Genomic DNA, 26,209 nt, shown 5'->3' with positions numbered 1-26,209 from the left:
ATGTTTGAAGTTCCCGCAATCAGCGGCGGTGGCGCCAGCGTCGCAAGTGTAGTTTCGAAAATGGCGACGCCAACAGCGAAACTTCCTCGAAGGCTGCCGTTGCTTTTGATTGACGGTGTCCTTTTTCCGGGAGCTTCGATAAGAATACCGGTGTCATCGCACAGAAAGTGAGTGGTTCATGTATTTCAGCCGTTGGTTCCTTTGTGCCTGTCACTGCAGTTCTGCTGTTGCTTGCGCTCGCGGCAGCACTGTGTTCGACCCCAATTGTGCTGTCGCACTGCCACATAATTACTGTATCTTGATTACTCTTTATTGACGGCAAAGATCTGTGTACGTATGTGTGTGTGCCTACAGTATATTTTTTCAGCCATCATGAGGTCCAATCTAGAAATGTGTCCGATTTCCGTAATGAGCAGCATGAAGCATCTTGTTTGGTGCGGAGTTCATGGTAGGCGCATTACCTACTTTGATCATCTTACCTTTTGCGCTTTTAAAGGTGTTTGAGGTTGCGGAAAATGAAAACGTGCAAGTTGAAAAAAAAAAAATGCTAGAAGGTTCATACAGCAAAATTGTCTTCGTTGTGAGGCTGATATGTGATGCATGCTTGTAAATATTGGCAGACAGCCTGGTGTCTATACCTGCCAGGCAGTGGCGCAGGCAGAAATATTTTTCGAGGGGTGTTATACGCCGCCGATAAAAAAAGATAAAATAAAGGGAACCTGCGCCCAAACAATATCTTATAGTCATTTCTCTGCTGTAACGAAGACGAAGGGTTGGTTGTTTCTTTCACGGTGCACACAGGACTCCGAGAACTTCGTAAAGAACATTAATTTTTTCTCACAAAAAACACTGGTACGAAAAATTGGGAATATTTACAATATTTTCACATAATCACCAACAAAAGCTTCTGCTCCACAACAAAGTCAGGAACTGCGAACGCATGGCATTTAACCCATGCATGTGAACCTGCGCCCGCACGCAGAGGAGCTTAAAAAATTTTCCACTTTTTATTTTTGCGGTAGTTTCTAATTATTTCAGGACAATGCAAAGGATGAAAAAGTAGACTGACTTGAAAACAATTAAAAGGAGTGCCATACACCGTGCGAAGGGGAAGAGAAGTGACTATTTTCTGCAATAACTTCCGCTTCCTATTAGTACAGAAGCTATTTTTGTCAACAAACCAACGCTCTTCTTAATTTCGTTCCTACGTTTTAATATATCGATGCGGTGTGAATGGCACGGGCGAAAAACACGCCGAAAGGAAGGGGGAAGTAGGGATATATGCAGCGCTCAGAAAATTTCGGCGGGTGTTCTAACACCGAACCCCCCCCCCTGTGGCTACGCACGCCCCATCTGCCAGGACAGAAATTTATACAGCGAGTGTGTCATTCCGGTGGCCCCAGTTTGAGAGGGTCATTTTCTGATCTTGTAGTTAATGCTCATCCTCATGACATTCGCGGGTTGATCGTTCCAGTACGCTGCAGTCAAACGCTTAGTTCCTTAAGGAAGTGGAAGAGATTGCTTGTGTTTACAAGCGCAAGCGTAAACGTGCTTCCGCATACTTGCGGGATCATTTAGGTACGCGCCGATGATGTGCGCGAACAGACCAGCATTGTGAACGTGTTCTGTATTGCAGTATTAAGGCATACCTTGCCGTAGGATTTTTGAATGATTGTCGTGCAATTTAAACTTGCTACGCGTAGTTCATTCTTGCATTTTTTTGTATCTTTCTGCGTGAAATGCGGGCAACTGCGTTAGAGTACAGTCCAAAATGCCCGTATTTGGTGTGTATCATACAAGCTGTAGGATAACAGATGAACTGACATATAGTGATCTCAGTTGGGTAAAATGTGCTGTTAGAGCTTGGTTATGTGTATGCATAAGTTCGAAAATCGCGTTCTTTTTTTTAAAATACCTGAAGGTATTAACATGAAATGCAGTCATAGATACCATTTATTAGGACTTTGCCAGTCTGTACTGGTGTATTGCGAGTTTGTTTGCCAAGGAGTGTTGTATAATTTCATTAGAGGTTTGGTGTCATTGTTTTCCAGCCAATGTAAAATTTTGATCTTTCAAATAAAGCAGTCAGTTCGTGTGGTTCTGTGCTGTTTTAGTATGTTCTGCATTAATGTTTTACGTGAACATTTGGTTCTATACAGTGTCATTTTTTGTCTCATTGTTGTCTGTCTAGGACACATTACCATCATATTGGGACCTGTATTTCAGATGTCTCAGATTGGCAAAGTGTATTGTCAAACTTGTTTTTCAGCATGAACATGGTGAAGCACCATCTTCTTGGACATAGCACTTTCAGCAGTGCTATAATTGGTGTGGTTCCACGAGAAGAGAATGAGTCACACGAGGTGGGTGCACAATCTTGAATCAGCTGCACCATATCGTCAGAAGAATGGTGGTAAGAAGTAGCTGATCTTAATTGCTGAAATGCTTATTGATGTAGCAACTGAAAGCATTTTATTATGCTTTCTGTTTTCTTTCAGTGCTTATTCATTTTATATTCATTGATATGCAACCACTGTACAAAAGTTCAGGGCCAGAATGAATACTATATAATATTTTTTTTGGCAGGCTGCATTTGGTGGAGAAGTTTCTGATAATGTCATCAGATTGTTTGATTTGGGCACACTTAGTTAAAACAGTATCAGAGTGGGATGGAAGTTTATCTAGAACCTTTGTCTATGTGCAACTAAACATTTGCTTGATGAATACAGTGTTGGTGGAAGGAATGCTTTCTATTTCTTGCAGCTGTACTTGGGCATATATATTTATTTGCTGGGACAGAAATGTTGGCGACACATGTGCCATGTCAACTTTGCTCAAATTTGTTGTGACAACATGACCTGTGAACATGTAATGAGCATCTTCAACAACTCGGCCCAGTGTTTCTTGGGCTGCTGTGAAATTGTTAGCAAACATCTATTTCTGCTAGCAAGCATGTTTTGATTTAGGGGCTATGAAAGTTGTGCTAACTATAACAACCTGTCTTGCTGCCCTTGAAGACTGTCTTTTACTTTTTGATCTTTTACCAAGAGCTTTCCTCAACAGCTGCGTAGCATAATTTCATGGTCCTACTTTCCTTGTTGCCATTACTTTTTGTTACCCTAGGTGAGCTTTGGGTGAGCTTTGCGTGGCCTTGTTGTGTTCTTTGAGGAAATATGGCCGTGCGTCATCAGAGCCGGTTCCTTACATAAAAATGTCTCTGCTTTATGCCTTCTTTCTTTCTTTATCACTGAGATAAATGTAGGCCCCATTGTCTTTTTAAAGGTCAGCCTTGAAAACCGAGTGCATTGCATTAATTTGATTGCAAGGTGCTCAATGTGACGCACTGAAGTGTAATGGAAAACTACTGAAAGGTGGGCGTTATATTGCTCAAGGCACTTACATGTTATTTTACTTTTACATACAGTAATTCAAGAGGCTTGAAAAAGAGAACAAAAAGGCACTTACATGTTATTTTACTTTTACATACAGTAATTCAGGGGACTTGAAAAAGAGAACAAAAAACTCTTAGGTTAAGGAATTTTCCTCATTCAAATTTCATAATATATGCAAGACACACATGTTAAGGTCTTTATAGGCACCTTAAGTCTTGAAAAGATAACGTACTGTTGAGTGGATTTATTTAGTTGGACATTGCTAGTGAACAGATCCTGAAACACTTGCTTAAGGACTGCAAAATTTGTCAAGCAAGCAAGAAAGCAACTTGCTTGCAGAATCTCATTCTTGAAGGTGACATGTATCAACAGAGCCACCAGCAATAAAAAATTGCCTCTTGGTGTCTTCAGGGCACATTTACACTAGGAGTGATGCTTATAATGCCCTTGCCCTGTGGTACATGACATGGATTACTTTGTTTCCTTTTTAGCACGTGTAAACTAGCTACTGCAGCTTTCGGTGCATTTGTTTGGCCCACTTGCATTGGTACAATTGGCATTGAAGCAATAGTTACCATCTTCCTGCCATGACGTGTAGCAAGCACAAATCGTGAGGCATTGAAAGAGATACAGGAAATAGCAATCAGTCTTTAGAGCTGGATTGTTGGGGCTCTGCGTAGACCAGCTATGTGTGGCTCAGATGTTCATTAGCATAGCATGTGGGGCAGTGAAATAGGTGGCTTTACTTGTCATTTTTGAGAAATGTTTTAGGGTCCTTTTAAAGGGGGATTAGTGTTAGGCAGCTCAGTTTCTAAAAAAAAAGTCCTTGAATTTTTTTTTTTTTTTTCAGAAATAAATTTTGATTAGCTCACATAACTTTTTCTTAGTACAGGTGTATACAGGGCAAGCCATTATTGTTCCGAGACATTGGTTGCAAATGAAGGCATTTCACGTACATCTGTAGTATTAGTGCAATGTTTTTAGGGGAAATCCCTCAAGGTGGAGTAGATTTGTAATAAGGGAGTAATTACCAGTCTACTCCACCTTAAGGGATTCCCTCTAAAAACATTGGGTGAATGCCGTTTGCATTTCGAGTTATTAATTCTCTCTCACTCTTCCATCTGCTAGCCGTCCTGATTAACTTAATTGGTAGTGCGCTTGCCCCAAACCAGAATGAACTTTTTATGCGAGTTTGTGTGAAAGCTGTGTCACTGTCCTTTGTAGCCATAATTACTCTGAGTGTAGTAATTACTCTGTAGTATTGTATAACAACCTCACTACTAACTGTGAAACTGAGCTTGGTGAAGTATATCCTCACTGTGCAGGTTTGCTAGAAGTATTGAACTTCAGTCTTGTCTTAATCTCATGAAATATCTAAGGCAGTCGTTCAGATTTGGTTTATGAGTTATGGGGGTTTAACGTCCCGAAGCAACTCAGGCTATGAGGGACGCCGTAGTGGAGGGCTCCGGAAATTTCGACCACCTGGGGTTCTTTAACGTGCACTGACATCACACGGTAAATGGGCCTCTAGCATTTCGCCTCCATTTACGACCGCCGCGGCCGGGAACCTGCACCTTTCGGGTCAGCAGCCGAGTGCCATAACCATTGAGCCACTATGGGGGCTCCCAGTCATAAAGATGAACAGCGTTGAGCCTTTATTTGACACAGTCAACAACTACGCTTGTGCTCATAAACCAAATGAGCACGTTTTGTCATTTGCATAAAAAATTTTAAAATTATGGCTTACAACTGTAACTGGGCCCGTTATTCTAGGTCGTCTTATGGTACCTTGTGTTGTTGCATACCTCCCTATCATCCTTGCATTGTGGCTATGATTTTCATAAGCAGAACATTGTGCTAGCATTTTGATAAACATAATTTTGGGGGGGAAATTTTGATACTGTCTTTTTAGCTGTTATCAACTTTTAGGTGTTGCAAGAAAGCTGTATGGATATTACCTATGGGAAGCCAAAGGTCTTGCAACCACATTGAAAACTGTTCTTCTGTTTGTTTAGTTGAGCCCTTTTATGTTTTATTGAGATCGTATCATCCTGATTCAGTTTTTTTTCTTCATTCACTGATGTGCATCGCGCTAATCTTGTGATGTATTGAGTGAGGACGCTTCCATGCAGGAGGAAATGTGGTCTATGCACCACTTGGGGACAGCAGGCATCGTCGTCCAGGTGACAGGCACTAACTGGCCTCGACCTTCTTATACTCTTCTTGTGACGGGCCTTTGCCGCTTCCGCGTTGATGGTCTTGTCCAGGAGTCGCCTTACCTTGTGGGAAATGTTTCTCAGCTTGACAAATTGCCTGGAGAAGATGGCTGTAAGTAATGAGGCCACTACTAAACTGCCAATGCTACAGTGTCATTTCTTTTTGATTACCTTTTGGCTTTATTCACAGTTATATGTGCTGCTTTTACATGGTGATGCTGATTTGATTAGACATTCAGTCTTTGAGGTACCATAGTGATTTGCATAACAAAAGCATTTGCATAATCAACACATCCTCACATCGGCCATTAATATTTTGGAAAATTTTAATTTGCAACAATATATTTTGCCCTACATAAAAAGGGGCCTCTGAAATTATAACCAGTTCACTTTTTTTTTTATGTAGAGGTGCGTGTGTCCTGCGATTAAATGCAGTAATGCAGGCTTCACTGGAGAAGTGTTGTAGTACAGTTAAGTTCTTCAAGACTCTAGTACCTGTAGCATTGGAAGTTCATTTGAATCAGTTTCATATGAGTTATTAATCTTCATTTCTTTCAGTTCTTTTCATACTTACAAAGGTTCTTATCATTTATGCCAGAGGTACTTTACTTTTTGGAAAGTACTGTGGGCATTTGTATGTAACAAGTGCCCACTAGCTGAAATATATTCAATTGTATCTAGTACTCAGAAGTGGAGTGCACCTGAATGGCCTTGTGGAGGTTCCCAAACACCTATCTTTTTGTGCGCATTTATATTTGAGTATCAAATATAATTTAGTGGCATCATACTACCATGCCCATATTCTAGTTTCCCAATTAGCCAGATCAAGTAAATTCATAATTAAATTCAAAGGCGCCAAACCATACGCACACACACACACAGGAGAAGAAAGACGAGACAGAGCGCCTCGTCTCGTCTTTCTTCTCCTGTGTGTGTGTGTGCGTATGGTTTGGCGCCTTTGAATTTAATTATGAATAACTACCAACTAGCCCAACAACAAGTTCTTCTAAGATCAAGTAAAGTTGATCTACAGAGATGCCAAGCTGTGTGGTACCATTTTCTTGATTTGTCTTGGCTTTAGGTTAGCCGGTTAACTTTTATGAACATGTAAAATGACACTGGCACTTCTTACACCTTGCAGATTAGTTTCAATACCGGTGTTTACATTTACAAAAAGGGTTATATGTCAGGTGTCACAGCTAAATGTAACCAAGCTTTTAAAAAAGAAGTGTCTTAGCCCAGTGAAACCAACTGAGGGTTGTTCAGAGTTGCATGGCCTAGTCTGCAGTATTTTTCGTTCTTGAAAGATAATTAATTACCTAAGCCTAATTAGGTAACTTTTTAATTATTGACTTGAGGAACAAAGTGCCAATGGAAAAGTTATAGATCATCTCGAAAAACCGTTAGCAGTGCTGTTTCCATCAAGGCACGATTTACGTAGCTTTATTTATTGGCCTTAAAGCTATCACGTGAGCAGCTGCTGGCTCACATCTCTGCCCCAGTGTGCACGAAAAGGTTCGTTGGGGAGAGCAGTCCAGAAAAAACCAGATTTTGTCCTCTAAGACTCGTCTTGGGGTGTGGAAATGGCACCGTTGTAACGTGGAAGCTTCTTTCATTGTGAGAGTTGTGGCTTAAGGCTGGTAAAAAAACTAACTCTACGTAAATGTTACCTTGGTGCAAACGTTTCAGTCCGCTATTTTTACAAGCGATCTACTGCTCTTCTATTGAAACTTTGTTCCTCAAGTCATTAATTAAAAGGCTAGCTAATTTGGCTTAACTAATTAATTAACTTTGAAGAAGACTAGGTGACACGACTCGCAGTTGGTTTCACGCTGTAGGGCATTCCACGTTTTTTAAAAGCTTGGTTATATTTTGCTGGACTCCTGGTATAGGAAGGCACAAAATGATTGACTCAGGCAGCGCTTGCACACGGTCTGGTCCAACACAGTCAGCCACCTTGCTTATCACTGTGTGGATTGTGGCTTCATGCTGTTCTTTGGATAGTGCAAAATCATAAAACAGTACCACAATGCAACGGCATGCAGAAGTTTAAAAACTTTTCTATTTTTAAGAAAGGTGGTGACTGCATCAATATTCTTTTTTCTGGATGAGATTGCTTATCTTGATAGATGGCCTGTGTTCTTCGCTGATCAAATGTCTTGTTTTGTTGTTCAGATAGCTTTGTGTTCAAACATATATCTTCCAGTAAATCTATTAGTTAGAAGTGCTGTTTTCTTGCATGTTCTTTTATCTGTCTGTCAGTTTGTTTTTGCCATTTAGAAAATATCCTCTACCTAGTCTAATTCAGCACCTTAGTTCAGTGATGCATTTTTTGTAATGTGCATACTCCATGGTATTCATGATAAATAGTGAAAAATCTGCTTAGCAAGCACTCAGTTGGTAGCTGGGCAGCAGTGGCATGTAGTGGAATGTGCACATCCATCTCAAAAAAAAGTTTGTGCTGCTGTGATATTAGCAAAAAGATTGTAGCTATATTGGGTGGTAGGTGCAAGTGTATATACTGATTTCCTTTATGGGACATTTGCTGCTTATCTCCTAAGTTGTACTCATAGAACTTTATAAAGTTCTAAGAATTAGACACATTGTACATCTATATAAGAAAAAACGAAGGTATCTTAGAAACAGAAACTTCTGATTTGGCTTGACAAGGCATGAAGTGTTTATTAACTTTTGGCTAAATCAGCAGATTTTAATTTTTTGTTCATTTAATCATTTTTTTAAGTTGAAAGCACTGGTTACAGTTACTAAATTTATCGCTTTCCTTTTTACAGCTATGGACATAGATGATTGCGATACAGAACTAATGGAACTGATGGGCCAGTTTCGAGAGCAGGTCAACAAATTGATTGATACGCTGGATCTCTCTGTTCCATCCATCATCAGGTTAAAGGTGAAGACTGTTTCTCTTTTCCTGTCTTTATACTGTGGATTTGAAGAGTATGGTGCTTGCAAATGGTGCCAGCTGCTCCTTGTCACGTAAAGACTGAAAAACAACAGGTGTCACCAACAAAGTGTCTTTTACATGGATAGCAGCATATGCTACATTGGTGATTAGAAACAGTTGATTAAATGTTACTGTTGTTATTCACTGTGTTTGTGTGAATGCATGTGTGCATGTGAGAATCCTACTATATTGTTCTAATGTGGTGATGTCATAATTTTTTTTGCAGCGTTTGTTGGCCTCTCTTCCTATTCAAAGCTTGCCAGATGTCTGTGCTGCTATCGTGAGAGCTACTCATGCAGAGCGACTTCAAGTTTTAGATGCAGTTGATTTGGGCGAACGCTTTAAGAAGACTCTTCCCTTGCTCGCTCGACAAATTGAAGTGAGCTTGGTGTCTTTTCTCTTCCCTTTCTGTTCTTGTGGATTTTTTTTTTCTTGTTTTATTAATTTGTCACTGTTAGTGAGTAGTCTCAGGCTTTGAGTTGAAGAGCTGCAATTTTCAGAAATTTTTCTAATGAGACATGCATATAATGCTAACCTGAGTCAGTTAACTTTTCCCATTGTGGCTGACCGTTGCTCAGTAATATTGCACTGCTACTACTTTATGATGAAGTGCTGACTACATTTTTCTGATTAGGAGCACCATCTGGTGGTAATGGTTGCAAATATTTATTAGGAGTTTATGTTGTTGTTCTTGCTTACTGTTTTATCCATTGTGGTGGCAAATCAATGCGTCCTTAAAATCTAACATTTATTTATGCATTGGAACTTCGGCAACTAGAAAGTTGACACAAACTACTTGGAAGTGGCATCATCTAACCGATGCTAATTGCCACCAGCAATAAATATATTTGATTCCTGTGACTTTGGGTTGGGAAGTTTTTGGAGGGGTAAATCACAGTGTTGTTTTCGTACAATTCCTGTTGCATTTACTTGTGAGGAATGTCTTCTTTTTCGACTTTTAAAAGGGTCTTCAGTTCTTGCGTCAAGCTAAGAAAGATGGAAGCACGTCACGCTCTTTCCAAATTGAGAAGGTTGGGTCACCGCACAGACCAAGGCAGCAGCTGGATATTGATGATGATGATTTTGAGGACGGAGATGAAGTTGGCTTGTTGGAGAAAAAAATAAAGTAGGTGATTTCGCAATTTATACTTTCTTCAGCTCTCATCATGATCATCTGATAACCCTGCACAGTGCATTCTCTAAGATACATGCTAAATTCTTCTTTCAGTTCAGTATGAGCCACTGGATAGCCCCGTGCATTGATGACAATGATTTTAAAGAAGGAGATGAGGTTAATTTGTGCAAAGATGAGGTGGCGTTACTGTTCTTCAGTCATATTTTTTTGCTTTACTTCAAGTGTCTTACTTGTATCTTGGTGGGCATTTTGCCTTCCTGCAGATAGGTGGTGCATCTGTCTTTTTTCTTTTGCAGTTAAATTTCGTTTTCTTGGTTTGGCCTTGACCTAATACTGTTAATTCTTGATAACTTGCACTCATAGGGGGCTGAAAATTTGTTAGAATTAAGGTGAGCCCTTATAACGCTTGGTATTAGTGGGACTAAAGTGTCGGTTCGCATAAAATGTCAGTAGGAATTAACAAGAGTCAACCTTTCATTGTCATCTGAGCTAATGGCACCTTTCATCATATTTGAGAGCATGCAAGCCCCTGGTTCAGGCTGATAAAGCATTTACAACTATTTTCATTAGCAGCAAAGTAGTCAGCCTGCAGGCACTGTTTTATAGAAAAATAGTGCATATGTTAATGCCAGTTATGTTTTTTCTCTTTTTCTACAGGGCAGCTGAGATGCCTGACCATGCAAGGAAGGTAGCTGCGAAAGAATTACAGGTATCTTGTGACTTTTAAAATGCTTCCATGCCAGATTCTTTGCATTCATTGTTAATTAAGTCTGTGCGGACGAAAAATGTATGCATGGCACCAGAGAATGACTTGCAGGAGCAGTTGTTTTCATGTCTTGGAACTAAAAGGTCACATACAGTCTATTTGCTGTTATGTTTAAAAGTGCTGGGATTTTACTCCTCTAAAAGTTCCACCAAAATGTGGTCATGCCTTTCTGACGTGATTGCTTACAGAGGTTAAAGAAGATGCCGCCGCACATGCCTGAACATGCCATGACCAGAAACTACTTAGAGCTGCTCACTGACCTGCCTTGGTCTCACTGTTCTTCTGAAGTTGTTGACCTTGCGAAGTCCAGGTACGTTTACTGTACTGTGTGCGCTCCAGAATATCCATTTCTCGAAGTCAGCCACTCATTTTAAAGCTTTGTTGCAGCTGTAGTTTTGTTTGTTCTTTTCTGTTGATTGATTTTCAATGCAGCTACCACCAGGCTTTTGATCATTTCAAATTTTGCAGATCTGACTTGGATGCTGATCACTATGGAATGGAGAAACTGAAGAAACGTGTCCTTGAGTACCTAGCTGTGAGAAAACTGAAGAGCTCTCTGAAGGGCCCTATTCTCTGCTTTGTGGGTCCCCCTGGTGTTGGGAAGACTAGTGTGGGACGTTCTATCGCTCGCTCTTTGGGTCGAGAATTCTACAGGCATGTCATTTTTATTATGTCGAAAGACCGTTTATTTGTTTATTTACAAGGAACGATTTGTAGGCAGTACTTTAAGTGCAGGAAGGCAAGGACAATGATGTGGTGCAGACTGGGACTTTGTTAGTCATTTTTCACTAGCTGTTGATAAAAACTTCCTTGGGCAGTTGTTTATAAAAAAAGATAATCTGCCTAGTTTTTTTATGCAGAGGCATGCTAAAGAGACTGATCACCCATCAGCGCCCTGTCGACTTGCATTCTTATTTTTGCACCTGGTTATTCGTGTTGTAATAAAGCCTAATGCTTTCTCTTGACTGTGGGATTTTCTAAACAGCATACAGGCTCAGCTTTTTCAGGGGAAATTTGTTGGCTGTTTGCTAAGCTGTCTTGATATCATGAATCTTAACCCTCTAATGGACACATTCTTTGTTGTGTGTGGAAGTGGTACCAAAACGTTCATTTAGTGCCTGTGCTGCCATCTGTCAACAAACCAAAAATATGCCTTCAACGAGCCCTACCCACCTTAAACCGCACACAGAGTATCAGAAAATGCATGACAAGCTGGACTCGTCGTGAGCTAAAAATGATAGCCGGTTTATGATGAGCCTGGCTTGTCCAAGTTCGCTGGGAGTTTAAGTTTGCTTGGAAGTATTGTTTTTTTAATGAGGCGTTGCGTGCTCATCTTGCCTTGTGCATTTTGTGCAGAAATCATAGAAAATCGACAATACCTTTTTCAGGATATCATTAGGGGGAGTGAGTGACCAAGCAGACATCAGAGGCCACCGCAGAACCTACATTGGATCCATGCCAGGCAGAATCATTCAAGGCCTGCGTACTGTTGGCGTCAAAAACCCTGTGTTCTTGCTGGATGAGATTGATAAGATGGTAAGATAATTCTTGTAGACAATATTGTGCAGATAACAGAAATTAAAAACTTATTGGTGTCAATTTAAAGCCTTGTATGCAATGTGACATTAATGCTTTTTTCTAGACTCCAGGCATTCATGGTGACCCTGCGGCAGCTTTACTTGAAGTCTTGGACCCAGAGCAGAACTGCGCCTTCATTGACCAGTATCCTTTCTCTGATATGACATCAGCCTGCCTGAGTACCTTCAACATTTGTAGTCAGAGAGATTACCGCAGCTTTGAGTAAGCTTTAGGTAGTTTGCTAGTCTGTTTTCTTACAGAAATCACTTGCTTTACCTTAAATATACACAAACACCTGTTTTTTCCCAATTGCCTGTGTTAACTTTTCCTTACCAGGACTTTTCAGTTACCTGAACATTCCATATGACCTATCAAGTGTCTTGTTCATCGCCACAGCTAATACTGTTTCCACAATTCCAGCTGCCTTGCTGGACAGAATGGAGGCAAGTTGGTTCTTTGTCATGCACCCTCTAGTTTGTATTCACTTTTTACTTGTGCCTATAGAATTGGGCATTAAGTGTGTTTGTTCTCTTGTGGTATTTATATAGTTTTTATTGCCATGCCTGTGTAGTAAGTCTAGCCTTACTTTCCTTGAATCCACTCGTTCATGCCATCAGTCAGGCTAGAGAAATGTGCTGAATATAGTGAGACCCTATATATAATGCATTCATGAAATATGGAGAGCATTTGATCCTTTTGCAACATCAATGGTCATAAAAGCTTTGGGCAATCAGGGCATGGAGAAGGCATATGTAAAGGTGCTAGGAAATATCCACAGGTCTTACACACTGACGATAATCCTTCACTGAAGGAGTGAAAGGGGAGAGGGTGCCAATCAGAATGGGTGCCAGGCAAGACGATGCAATCTCTCTGCTGCTATTCACTATAGGTTAACAAGAGGTATTCAGAGGCTTAGATTGGTAAGAGTTGGGTGTCATGGTTAGGTAAGTACACTATGGTAACCTCAGACTAGCTGATGACGTTGCCTTGCTAAGAACTCGAGGGAGGAATTGCAGCACATCATTAAGGACCTAACACGCTGAATACAACAGTCGGCTTGAATATGAATGTGAAGAAAACAGAAGTAATGTTTGACAGTCTGGAAATTGAATGAGATACTAGTACGGTATGAAAAAGTGTACGTAAATAGTGACTGGTTATGCTATCTAGGCCAAGTAGCTACTGCCGACCTGGAAGGTGAGAAAGAAATAACCAGGAGAATAAGAATGGGTTATACATTTGGCAGCCACTATCATATTAGGAACAGCACCTTAGCGATATCCCTGAGGGGAAAATAGCTGTATGCTGCGAGTGCTCGCCTATGTGGCTGAAACAGAAAGGTAATGAAAAGACTTCAAATTTAATTGAGTCCACCGAGTTGCAAGCTTTGGAAAAGTGAATGATAGGGTATCATATAGAAACAAAGAGAGCAGCATGGATTAAAGAACAGCATGGATTAAGAGTTAATTATATTAAAGTAAAACGTAGGGTAAGAAATAGACTTGGGCGGGACATGTTATGTGGAGAATAGACAACCAGTGGTCTGTTAGTTTAACAGATTGGAGTCCGAGTGAAGGAGAACATAGCCAGCAGCACCAGAGTCACGTGGGGAGATGAAATTAAGATATTTGCTGGGATATTATGGATATGGCTGGTGCAGGACAGAGCAAGAACAAGAATTGGAGGGTCACTGGGAGCGGCCTCTGTCCTACAGGGGACGCAGTTGAGCTGAAGATGGTTATGATGGTGATGCCTCATCTGTGGGTTACTTTTGCATTGCTTCTACCCTTGTTGGTGCATTGCTGGCGTAAATGGGAACAGAAATTAGGGTACTAATTTAAAGTTCTAGCTAAGGCCTAACGTTGCTATTGTTTATTTTCTTTGGTGAATAGGTTATTCCTGTGCCTGGTTATACTCATGAGGAGAAAGCACACATAGCTCGAAATCACCTTCTTCCTAAGCAACTGAAAGAGCATGGTATCACTACTGACATGATGCAAGTGACCAGTGAGGCGCTGAAGAAACTTGGTGAGTGGCTGACGCACCTTGTTTTCTGTGAAAACCTTGTAGTTAAATCGTTGTAGTTAGTAGCGTGCAAGGGGGTAAAACCATACATTGTGAAAAGTGGCTCTGGGGTAGCACTTGTCCCTCTTTTCCCACCATGTCTATTCACTCTCTGTTGCCAGGGGTTTACAGTTGCCCATCTATAGCAGCAAGCTGCCATCTGGAAGTTTCATAGCGCAGAAGATAGAGGAAGGGAAGAGCAGAGGAAGAGCAAGGAATTTTATGTAGGAAAACCATACTAAATCCCATTTTTATCAGTGAAAAATTCAAAGAATTACATGGTTCAAATGGGACTGCCCCTCCAGGAGCAACCCATAAATTCTTCCCTAATTTAGTAGTTCACTTATAATAGGCTGCACCTTTCACAGGCATCAGGTTTACCACAATGCAAACACTTTTCAAGCTGGTATCATTGGCCCTGTTGCATCAAATGAATGATGATTCAGGTTTTTGTGGTGGTAGCTGTGACAATGATATGTGGTCACTGCTGGTAGCTGGATATCTAGAAAGATGGGCGTAATAGTAGGCTACCCTCCAGGGACTGCCACGAGTGGGAGCGATGTGTAACGGTCACATGACTTAGGAGCGCGGGAAGTGCTTAGTGCTAATGAAGCACTTTGTTCTGACTCTCGAACGGACACGGTGTCAGAAGTTGGACTCTCGTTACATGAGGTCTCACCACCGAAGGGAACGCGGTCGCAAGGGCACCAAAAGCATATGGATGGCAGAAGGATGAGAGGAACATTGGAAGTCTCCACCCAATACGATGGCAAGCCTTAGCCCTCCACAGCCCTTTCACTTCATGAACCCCACTGACTGGCCGGTCTGGATAGAAGAGTTCAATGATTTCAGCTACGCATCGGCACTTTGGGAAAAGGATGGCAAAGTACAAGTAAGAATGCTGCTGTACACCATGGGTAGAAGAGCATGTGTTAATGCCACGGACACAGAGCTCGGGAACTTTGAAGCCATCAAAGCTGAATTTCAAGTGCACTTCGCACATAAGAAAAACGAAATATGAAAGCACTCATTTCAATCACCACAAGCAGGAGATGGGAGAAACGGTTGATGAGGTTGCAACTGCGCTGCATCAACTAGCAGGTCGGTGTGAATTTGGCGACTTGAAGGAGCAGACGGTCTATGACCAGTTCTTTGTGGGCCTGCTCATCCAGCTGCTCTCAGAAGCGCTGCAAATGAACCCAAAGCTCATGTTGGCAACAACGACTTCAAAGGCCAGGACATTTGAGACAATGAAAAAGCAGCAAGACGAACGCAAATCCCATACCAGAACAGCAGCAGCGAGTGTCAGCACAGTTAAAGGGAGAAAGCCACACGAAGTTGAAGCAAGCAGGGAACATTCACTGTTTCACTTCACAGTGGACACCTCAACCTCAAAAGCGTTGCTTCTGATACTTTATCATAATGCGTTACTCGTAACGCATTCCTGCCGCCGTTGTACCCCCTAAGTAACTTATACGTAGAAAGGAACGGCGCACTTCGTGGAGGTTGTGCTCAACGGAGCTTCCTGCGAGCCTAGGTGGACATAGGTGCCGAAGCGTCATCAGTGGCTCATTCCCAGGTGTGGCGCCACATCCTCAAAAATTACAGGACCTGCTAGGACCGAACGATGCTGTGCTGTGTACTCTGAGAAAATTCTAAGCCCAGATCAAATGGAAAGGAAAGTGCTCTCAAGAAATCGTTTACTTAGTCGGCAACCTCTGGACTCCTCTGCTTGGATTGCAAATGGTGCAGGTGCTTGGAGTTGTCTGCTTCATCCACACCGTCGTAACGAAGGACTACAGCATGATACACAAGCAACTCTTCTCCGGTACCGGCTGCAAACCAGGTGAACACACCATCCACCTCTGGCTAACGATGCAGTGCAGCATGCTATCACGGCCCCAAGAAGGATTCTGATTCCCATGAGGGGCATGGTAAAGAAGGTGCTCAAAAACTTGGAGAATCAAGGCATCATTCGCTGGGTCGAAAAACCAACATCCTGGTGTTCTGCCATAATGCCATTTCAGGAGCGACAGGTGATGTGCGCATATGCGTTGATTTCATACACCTGAACAAGTTCATAAAATGAGAACGTTATATTTTACCAACTGTTAATGAAGTGCTGGGAAGTCTAGGTGAAGCAGCAGTGTTCTCAAAACGAGATGCAAACTCGAGCTATCATATTCAGCTTGCACCAGAAAGCCAGGAACTAACACCATTCATGACTTTATTTGGACAGTTTGGCCACTGCAGACTCCCGTTCGACATCACTTCAGCTGTGGGGATACTTCGACGCAAGTTCTCACAAATTCTTGATGGGCTCTCAGATGTTGTAAACTACATGGATGACATTTTTGTTCATGGTCTAGACAAGAAGACACATGATGAAAGACTGAAGCAAGTCTTTCAACGACTGCTGGAAGTAGGAGCAACACTAAACTTCAAGAAATGCAAGTTTGCTATGGACAAGATAGCTTTCCTGGGCACGATATTTGATGCCAAGGGTGTTCACACGAACATAAAAGTGAAGGTAGAAGCAATCCAAAGTCTCTGCGCACCAGGAAACATGAAAGGAGTCTGTTCAATTGGCCATGCTTTTAACCATGTTGCAAGGTTTGTTCCAAGTCTTGCAGAACTGACATCCCCATTGAGAGAGCTTCTCAAGCAGAACTTTTTGCTGGGCTAGTTGGTCCATTCTGACATAAGTGAAACAGTGTGAAAGAAGAAGCCCGAAGGCGTAACGAAGAAGGGACAGGAAAGAGTGCCTGTCCTTCGTTTCGCCTTCGGGCTTCTTCTTTCGCGCTGTTTCACTTATGAGAGAGCTTCTCCACAAAGACAAGGAGTGGGTCTAGGGCCCTGTTCAGGACGAGGCATTCCAAAAAGTAAAACAAGCTCTAGCTTCACCCAGCTGCCTGGCAAAATACAACCCAGAGCTTGAATCCAATTCAACGGCCCTTACCATCGTCCCTGAACCATGGTCATATCAGGTTCAAAAAGAGAGCAGGGACTTTCGGCGAAGCAGAAGGCACATAATAGTGCTTCCACTGAAGCGGCCATCGTTAGAAACTCGTGAGACCCTGGTTGCACCTTAAGTGTCACCGAGACAAATGCCATCAGTGCCAGCAAAATCAAGGAACCAGCATGCTCATCATTGGGAACTCGGAAGGGTCTGGGTTTACCTCAGGCGCCACTGAATGTGCCAGAAAATAGAGATGACAAGCAATAGATAACCAGGTCGGGCCAGGTTGTCAGAAAAGCAAAGAAGGCCGACTTCGAATACTTTTGAGTATGCTGTGGGATGGTAAACAGTGCAGTGAGGCAGTGAGTAGAGTGCCCTTAACTCTGGGCAATCTATGGTCTTCAGTAGGCATCTTCAAGGAAAAAAAAGGGGGGGGTGATGTAATACCTGCCAAAGGCTCCCACGAGCAGCAGTTACGTGTAACGGTCACATGACTTAGGAGCTCGAGATGCGCTCAGAGCACTCTTTGTTCCAACTTTCGACCTGACGGTGGACAAGACTAATTTATTTTACCTTGTGTAGCTCTTCAACTAGACACTAAATCTTCAATTTGGGGACTTCATAACAAAGTGTTAAGGAAAATATGTGTCTGTGCTTCCTTTCAGCCCAAAGACATCAAGAGTGATTCGCCAGTTGGATACTAAGTTTTGCCTGGCATATGTTCTTATGGTGGTAGCATCCAAAGAGCATTAAAGCAGCTGTAAGATTTGAGAGGTAGCGTGTGATATGCCAGAGACTTGTGAAATTAATTTCTGCTTCCTCATCTGAAGGACTTGCTTTCTAGCTTTGCCAGGTGGCTTGTGATCACCTTTATGGAGTTTCTTTCAAGAGAATTTAATCTATAGTATTGAGATATATCAAAGAAACAGGATTTAATTCTCATGATTTTGATGCACTTCATACAGGTGAACACGAGAGCATGTGGGGATGCTCCGTGGCACGGCCACGCATCGAAGCGAAGTGGTGCAGGCGCAGACGGGCCCAAAGGCAGTGCTTCGCGCCATCTGCTGTAGCGTTCGAGAACAGCACTCACCGCAGTGCTCAAGCACTAGCAGAAGGCACAAAGCCCCTCTATTGGCTCCTTCTGCGTTTGCGCCACTTCGCTTCAGTGTGTGGCTGCACCGGATGTTCTCACGCGCCGCGGAGCGTGGCCACGCACTCCCGTTTTCACCCCTAGAGTGGACAACCCTGTACCTTAGAATGCTTATAAGTTTGCATTTCAGACACAAGTGTACCCTTGCTTAATTTTGGTTTCTGTGTGTATTAGCCACAGGTCTACTTAGAGCCAGCAAAAATATTTTATGCTGTTTCATATAAGTTTGACTCTCATATCGTCATAGAGGCCTTGATTTACTTGCTTTATTCTGTAACATTTCTATGCCAAACATAGACATTATAGTTTTTCTAATGTGGACAAGTGCTACCGTCTTGTGGGAAATTGAAAAAAGTTTTTAGAAACAGCTGTAAAGTGGCATTCGGGCTGCTTGCCTTCTGTCCTGTAAATTATGGCTATCATTGTGCATGACATTTAGTTATGCTGTCGTATGCAACTAAGCTTAAGCATACTTTTCTGCCGAGCGATCTGTTGCTCTCTTTTTATTTAATGTGCATCTTTTAGTTCACAAATCTAGCTCCTTGCTTTTACATGACCTGTTCTTCAGGCTGGATGAGTAGCTCAAACAGAAGTTGTCCTTTTTGAGTATATATATATATATCAGGTCAGATGATTTGCCTTATTTTTTTTTTTTCAAGAATTGTACCAAACTAGCTGTATGAATACTTAGCCCATAAAATTTCAAACTTCATCACTGCAGCTTTATTTCCAGAAGAGTTGACTGCTACCTGTCAAGAGTCATGCAGTGTCAATAATAATGTTTACATAGCTGTCTTGTCTAGGTTAAGAGGATGTCCTTGATGAATTTTGGAAGAAATGGCTCATTTGATATTCTGATTGCTTTTCGCTAACTGCAGTCGTGAAATACACAAGAGAAGCCGGAGTGCGGACGTTGGAACGCAAGATTGGAGCCCTCTGTCGAGCTGTTGCTGTAAAGGTCGTTGAAAGCGACGCCCTCTGCCCCGTCGCTCTTCAGCATGACCAGCTGTCCAACCAGAGTGCTGTCACAGTGGCTGTGGCACGCCCACCTTCTCTTCCCATCGTCATTGATGAAATAGCCATTGAAACCATTCTCGGAGTAAGCTACCATTTTGTGTCTCAACCGATTGTCTAGCTTTCGTGAGAGAGAGAGGAAGTCATTAGGGTTAACTTCTTTTCTGAGTGACAGTTCTTAAGTGTTACAGCAATAGGCCTGTTTGGTGTAGGTGTGTGATAACTAAAACTTTAAGGAGGGGAGAAAGGCAAAAAATTTTTATTAATAAAGTCAAAACTATGAAATTTTTACGGAGCATGTATTTTTGTATGCTGATTCAAGTGATGTAATTCAACTTCATGTAAAACAAGCCTTTGTGCCCTTATACAGTATGCTATGTAAGTTTTTTTGTTGGTAGCTTTTAAGAAAATCTGCTGCCAGGAACGTGCTAAAAGTCATGTAGGTTTTTCTTGCATCAAGGAATGCAATGGGGGTAAAATTATTATTCTGCCTATCATAGAACCCGTATTATAGGATTTTGAAGTTACGATTTCAGAATCACGAATACTGAGTGTTCTTTCCGTTTCTGAAGTGTCAAGTTCAGAACCCTATAGCTTGTTCTATGGTAGGCATATAATCATTTTACCGTCATTGCATTTCTTATGTCAAGAGAAACTAATGGCATGCATTTAGCAAGTCCAATGCAGCAAAATTTCTTAAGAGCTCTCTACAAAATATTTGCATAATATATTGCATAAGTGTACAAAGACTTGTTTTACATGAAATTGAATTAGATAATTGGAATAAGCACGAAAAAAATGTGTTCCCTGAAAATTTTATAGGTGTGACTTCATTAATAAACAATTTTTTTTTTCTAAGACCATCTTCCCCTTTTAATAGCTTACCTATTCGAGGTTTAATAGGAAGGGTAATCTGTTGTTTATCCTATGTGCAATTCTTAGTCCATTCTCAGTTTTTGCAATTTGCGTTCGTGGTTTTTCGTTTGTAATGCTAGAATTAAACTGTTATTGTTGTTATTCACGATTTTTTTGAAGCCCTTGCCACTTACTGCACCTTGTGTTGATCAAGGATATCGTATAGTACGTAGTTGTTTTGCCAGGCTTCAGGAGTGCTTTTTGTGCATGGGAAGTTGTGGCAGCAGTGTGCACTGCCAGTGTCGCTGATTTGGGGGCACTCTTGTTGCAGCCACCCCAGTATGATCAGGACATGGACTCTCGCCTTCTGCAGCCAGGTGTGGCAGTAGGTCTGGCTTGGACTGTCGCTGGTGGCGAGATCATGTTTGTGGAGGCTTCACGCATGGAAGGTGATGGGCAGCTGGTCCTCACAGGACAATTGGGAGATGTTATGAAGGAGTCAGCCAAGCTGGCTCTCAACTGGCTACGCATTCATGCTGACATGGTAGGCATGCTTTTTCTCAATTACTCAAGGTTTTGGTATTGTCGGGCAATGCAGCTTTAGCTGCTCCAGTCCCTGTTGCTGTTCTTTTCTTTTAGATCGAGAGCCTTGCTCCTCGGGGTATAACTTCCAGTTTCGATGTGGATGAGACAGTGACCTTCAGTGCCCCACAAGGTCAAACCAAACTTAACTGTGTGGTGATATGGCCCAAGCTATAATTATATAACCACATGGTCATGTGACTATGACCATTGGGTACCTGATTTTGACCTTTGAACTTGACATTTGATTTGAGACAGTGAAGACCATGCTTAAGTTAACAGAGCTTTCACTCGTATAACTAGTTTCAAGCCATGTTAAACCGCAGCCATTTTTTGTTTTCAAAGTCTAAGCACGAAAAACTCTTTTTTCCGTCTCTGTTTCTTTTAATGGAAAGTCAAAGATAATTATTCGGCCTAGTTATAGAGTCATGTTTCTTCTAACCTTTTGCTTCTTCCATGCCATGATTTTGTGCATTGTTTACTCTGAAAGGTAAACATATCATGTTTTTAATAGCTTTTAGAAATTGGCTAGTGCAGGAACATAGAAAGTATGGATAAAGATTCATGAGTGCAGCAGAACAGTTTGCATTCAGCACCTTCTGTTGCAGTTTGTCATTTTTTTTTTGTCTTCATTTTTTATATTTTGGAATTATGTTGACTGGAATTATGCCAAAATTATTGAAGTCTGATTTGTACATGTTCATGTGTTGCATTAAAGCAAAACCTCGTTGATATGTTTTTAAAAAATTGCGGAAAAAATGTATTATCTGGGAAAACATGATCCAAACTGCCTCATTTTGACAAATTTACTATTGAATGAGGTGCAAAGGGATTTATCGAAAATTTCACTTCATGGAATATTAGCATTTCTTGGCACAAGATCTGAACAGATCTTTTTTTTAGTGCTCGCAGAATTTAGTCCACGTTTGCGCTGTCTTAAGCATGGAAGGAACTTTGTAACACATCTGGTTCGTCGACAACAATGACAAAAGTGACCAAAATCTATTTCTCGTCAGTTTAGGGTTGCTTCACCCGCTTCGCACCTAAGTAATGCAGGTAGGCCACTACGGCGGCTGACTGTCACTGCATTTCTCTTTTTGAGCTGCGTTCTCCATACCCGGCCCACTCATATGTAAGCACATCGCTGTAGTCCACGGATGCTTCACCCCATTGCCCTTGTGCATGATGAAATCTCAGCATTTCGCCTTTTTATGTCTGGTTTGGTTTATGGGGTTTAACGTCCCAAAGCGACTTAGGCTATGAGAGACGCCGTAGTGAAGGGCTCCGGAAATTTCCACCACCTGGGCTTCTTTAACGTGCACTGACATCGCACAGTACACGGGCCTCTAGAATTACTCCTCCAAAGAAATTCTAGCCGCCGCGGTTCGATCCCGGCCGCGGCGGCTAGAATTTCTTTGGAGGAGTAATTCTAGAGGCCCGTGTACTGTGCGATGTCAGTGCACGTTAAAGAAGCCCAGGTGGTGGAAATTTCCGGAGCCCTTCACTACGGCGTCTCTCATAGCCTAAGTCGCTTTGGGACGTTAAACCAAACCATAAACCGAACCATAAACCAAACCAGACATAAAAAGGCAAAATGCTGAGGTTTCATCATGCACATGGGCAGTAGGGTGAAGCATCCGTGACTTACCCACAAAAACGGCTCTTTCAAATGCTAGCGTGCTGTTTTGTTGCTGTTGGTGGTAGTGGTGGTGGTGGTGTTTCGCCTCTATGCACTTAGGCACTGCAGAGAAGCCACCACAGAGGGTAACTGCTGCTGCATTTCAGCTCTTTATGTCATGTGCCGACACGTTTGGCACACTTGTATGCTTGCACATGCTCGGTTGGTCAATAAACGTATTATACGACCACAATTGATAGAAATTTTAAGCATAGTAGCCAGAAAGTTGTGTTATCTGGGAACATATAAACCGGGAGAAATATAGTGTAACTCAATAGAACATTTTTAATGTCTGGGATTTTGAGCATATGAGCTGGGAAATCGTATGAAACGGGGATATATCAACGAGGTTTTACTGTACTTGTTTTGAGCCCTGCACTATACATTAAAGTACCGGATGTGTCGTGCAGTTTGTTTTCGGCCATGTTGCTTGTGTAGACGTGTTTGGTAGTGCATATCAGCTTGTTAAGCTTGCCTCACTTATCAAATATTAACCTCTCTAGCAGGATTCAGATTTTTGCATGCTACAACATAATGTGATCCAACGAGTCATTTTCAAGTTTTGTTTGCTCCCTTCTTTCCTTGTCATTATTTTAGTACTTATGTCTTCTTCATCCTCGGCGGATTGTGCATCAATGGCAGACTGAACATGACAAAGCAGTTCGCATGTTTCCTTTGAATGCAGTTCCACTTGCCAGTGCAGAAGGGCACTGACCTGATGGAGGGCACAGATGTGCACATCCATTTTCCAGCTGGAGCTGTTGGTAAAGATGGGCCTTCGGCTGGCATCACCATTGTCACTGTGCTGGTGTCCCTCTTCACTGGTCGCACAGTTCTCCCTGATGTGGCCATGACTGGTGAAATCACTCTGCAAGGCTTGGTTCTTCCTGTAAGAGTTCATTGCAGGGCTTTTTTTTTTTCTGCAACTGCTCTGGCTAACTTTAATTTTTCTGCGAGTACAGTCGAAAGTAAACAGAACAAGGTTTTGAGACCCAAATGCACTGACATGCAACTTTCTCTGGTATGCCAGGCATACTGTCCCTATGTGTGAGTGTTTCCATGCCAGAGTTGTGTAGCAAGATACTACTACACTGTTTAATTCTTGCTCTAGTTGTTTGTGCATCCACCTCATATGCGGGAGGTGCGCAGTTTGATCCCCAGTGCCACCAGGTACCCATCGGTTTCCTGTGGGTACAAGCTGACCCCTGGCCTTGTGCTCGGTTTTCTGGTGAATGGCTTGGAAAATTGGTGCCTGACCACACCTTGAGTAGACCAAAAATACTTTGTGCCATAACACTGTTTGGCCAAAGCTGCCCTTGCACCATTAAAACCATAATCATCATCTTTTACATGCCATTCTAGCCAGATCGCAGAACTTTTGATGCGACTTTTACAAAACTGTCATATTTGAAAGTGTGCTGGTTTAAAAAAGTTGATGAACTTGTACTTTGCAATGAATTTATGCCATCACTGTACAGACACTCTGGAATTTCATTCTCTGTCGAGGACTTCGACTTGAACATCGTGACATGCAGCAGTCTTTTTGTGTAACGGTTTCGTCGTACACAAGGAGGGGGGGAGGCTCTTGGCAGCTCTGACCTTGTAATTTAATGCTGGCGATTTCTCTGTCTCAGTGCTACCTGTTTCAAGTGACTGTGTCCAGTGAATGAGTGAAAAGTGGGACAGAGAACAGTTCCTGGGTTGTCTATTGGGTGAAGTGTCATCACTTAAATTGTTTTTTAGTTGTGCTTTGCACTAACCACTCAGCACTATGCTTGACATGAAAGGAAAGCCTACGCTAGAATGTCATCATAAGTTGAGATATTTTAGCCGATATTAAAGTGAGGAAATGGACTAGATAGGACGTGTAATACATAGTGAAGAAGGTGACCTGCTAGTGTGACGGAATGGATATTAGAGAAGGAGAAGCATTCTTGAGGGGGACTCAGAATCAGATAGAGTAATAAGGTTGAAAAAGTATCTGGGATAGGTATCTGGGATTACAGATAGGGTAGGCAGCTGCCATCTAGTGTGGAAAAGTGCATGCTTGCCTGAGAATTTGCCATTTTTGCAAGATGCTGTACCCTCCAGAGAGTCTGCAAAGATGAATCTGCTACAGTCGAACCTCATTATAATGAAGTGCGATTTTAAACGCAAATTTGTTTGTTAAATCCGATATTCATTTAAAAGTACGCACATAAATTCCCATCAACAAGTCCACAAATGAACCCAAGCAAACACACTGCTTCAAGGTAGACAACATAATGTTACAAAAATGAGCAATTTTGTAATTTAAAGCTTGGTACATACCATACCTTTCATTCTGGGTTGGAGAGCAAAAACAAACACTCAAACAGTGATGCTGTCCGGATGCAAAAATTTATTTATTTAAAAAACTGCATAATCTTCGGTTTGTGGCACTTGAAGGTATTGGACAGAAGAAATTCTCGACAAAATGAGCTCCATGTGCACAAAATTTTGTGCGAAGGCCCAAGCAGTGGCGGCAAGCACATGCCACCGTTGCGCGAGTGCTTTGCCTATGTCACCTTGTCACTCGGCTCTGCATCCGCAGGAAATTTGGCTCGTTGCCAAGAAGTGCACGCGTGACTAGTTAGTCAGACTCTGCCATTCACTCTTCTTGGCAACCAGTTTATATAATCCTCCTCATCTTTTCCTCAGTAAGTGCACTGGCCTGGTCATCGACGCTGGCACTCCACCGTCGTCGCAGAGAAAATATTCCATTTGCCATTGCTGTGAGGCAGAGCCGCAAAATTAAAAAAAGAGAACAGTCTGCTTGTAGGTGACAGGGGGCTAGCAACACTTGCAACGGGCTACAAGTGGCCACACTGCAGGGTGAGATGTGCTGTCGATTCGGTCGGGTATGGGCACACGATCCCCAGTGCCGCTGCGCTTCAGCGGTAGGTGCATAATCATTTGCCATGCAAATGCTCTCTTGCATGGTTTGCAGATTGAGGGCTAGATTGCGGGAGCTTTTACTAAGCAAGAGTGCTTAGGCACTGAACGAGCGAAAGCACATCTCCGCTGGTGCAAGTTGTGTATGTCACCTGTCGCCGCCACTGGCATGAGGTTTCTCTTCTAAGTGATAGAGCGAACGATGGCAGTCCTCATTGCATCACTGTCTTTTTTTTTTGCACTTGGAGACCACTCTCAGTATTGAACAAAACTGCTATGCCCCTGCACTGCCTTTTAGTGCAGCGGAGACTGCAGGGTCGTCGGAGGTTGGATTGATCCATAGTTTGATCACATGCCAATTGTGTGCTGGTCAGCCACCCTAGTTTCTTCTGCTGCCCCTAGATAGCGAGGCGTACAAAAAATTATGGACAATTCAAACTCTTCGCTGTGGGCAATTCAAACAATGGAAACATTGCTTTTCATTTAGTTTTTTTTTTTTTTTTCGGCTCATTTACGCATTTCGAGCTGATACAAAAAACTGCTTCGGTATAACCGATCCGGCATCAAATTATGAATTTTATGTTTCATTACACAAACATATCTCCCATTGAAATGAAGCACAGACCTTCCAAACATTGATTTTGTTTCGTTTTATCCGATAATTCACTATATCCGTGTTCATTATAACGAGGTTTGATGTGTGTAGAGAGAAATGGTTGAAAACAAATGCATGTTGGCACGACTGGGCCCACTGAAGATTTCATCTGCAAGGCGCGATCTGTGCATGTAAATTGGACGGTGTACGCTCGCAGCTGTCACTTGCACCTGTCACCATCATGAACTGTGCCTTTGCCTTTTTTCCACAGTTAGGCAGCAGTTTGTCTTCAACCAGTGGAGCATGGTAGAGGGCAGACGAGAAGAGGCACACGTTTGCAGTAT

At 42.2% G+C, this 26,209-nt stretch overlaps 1 protein-coding gene across 4 annotated transcripts in view; it reads left to right on the top strand.

Moving 5' to 3' along the window:
• LOC149350933 (lon protease homolog 2, peroxisomal-like) overlaps positions 1-26,209 on the top strand; it is a 39,810-nt gene continuing 13,601 nt past the window's right edge. Inside the window, exons 1-16 of one of the 4 annotated variants that reach the window (XM_089580089.1) lie at positions 1-167; positions 2,270-2,363; positions 5,525-5,720; positions 8,401-8,519; positions 8,800-8,952; positions 9,539-9,699; positions 10,366-10,417; positions 10,663-10,784; positions 10,943-11,128; positions 11,863-12,010; positions 12,117-12,196; positions 12,399-12,495; positions 13,945-14,080; positions 19,107-19,327; positions 20,429-20,641; positions 23,043-23,246. In XM_089580089.1, the coding sequence (XP_089436215.1) occupies positions 1-167; positions 2,270-2,363; positions 5,525-5,720; positions 8,401-8,519; positions 8,800-8,952; positions 9,539-9,699; positions 10,366-10,417; positions 10,663-10,784; positions 10,943-11,128; positions 11,863-12,010; positions 12,117-12,196; positions 12,399-12,495; positions 13,945-14,080; positions 19,107-19,327; positions 20,429-20,641; positions 23,043-23,246 (2,349 nt within the window). Of the gene's footprint in view, positions 168-1,188; positions 1,579-2,269; positions 2,414-5,524; positions 5,721-8,400; positions 8,520-8,799; positions 8,953-9,538; positions 9,700-10,365; positions 10,418-10,662; positions 10,785-10,942; positions 11,129-11,862; positions 12,011-12,116; positions 12,197-12,398; positions 12,496-13,944; positions 14,081-19,106; positions 19,328-20,428; positions 20,642-23,042; positions 23,247-26,209 lie in introns of those variants that run through there. The other 3 variants (XM_089580090.1, XM_089580092.1, XM_089580091.1) reach the window with 3 other exon arrangements.

This window comes from Amblyomma mixtum, chromosome 3, assembly GCF_055824585.1.
Source record: "Amblyomma mixtum isolate Tamu chromosome 3, ASM5582458v1, whole genome shotgun sequence".
Lineage (NCBI taxonomy): Eukaryota > Metazoa > Arthropoda > Arachnida > Ixodida > Ixodidae > Amblyomma > Amblyomma mixtum.
Note: the sequence above shows the minus strand (reverse complement) of the source record. Positions and strands in the feature narration are given on the sequence as shown.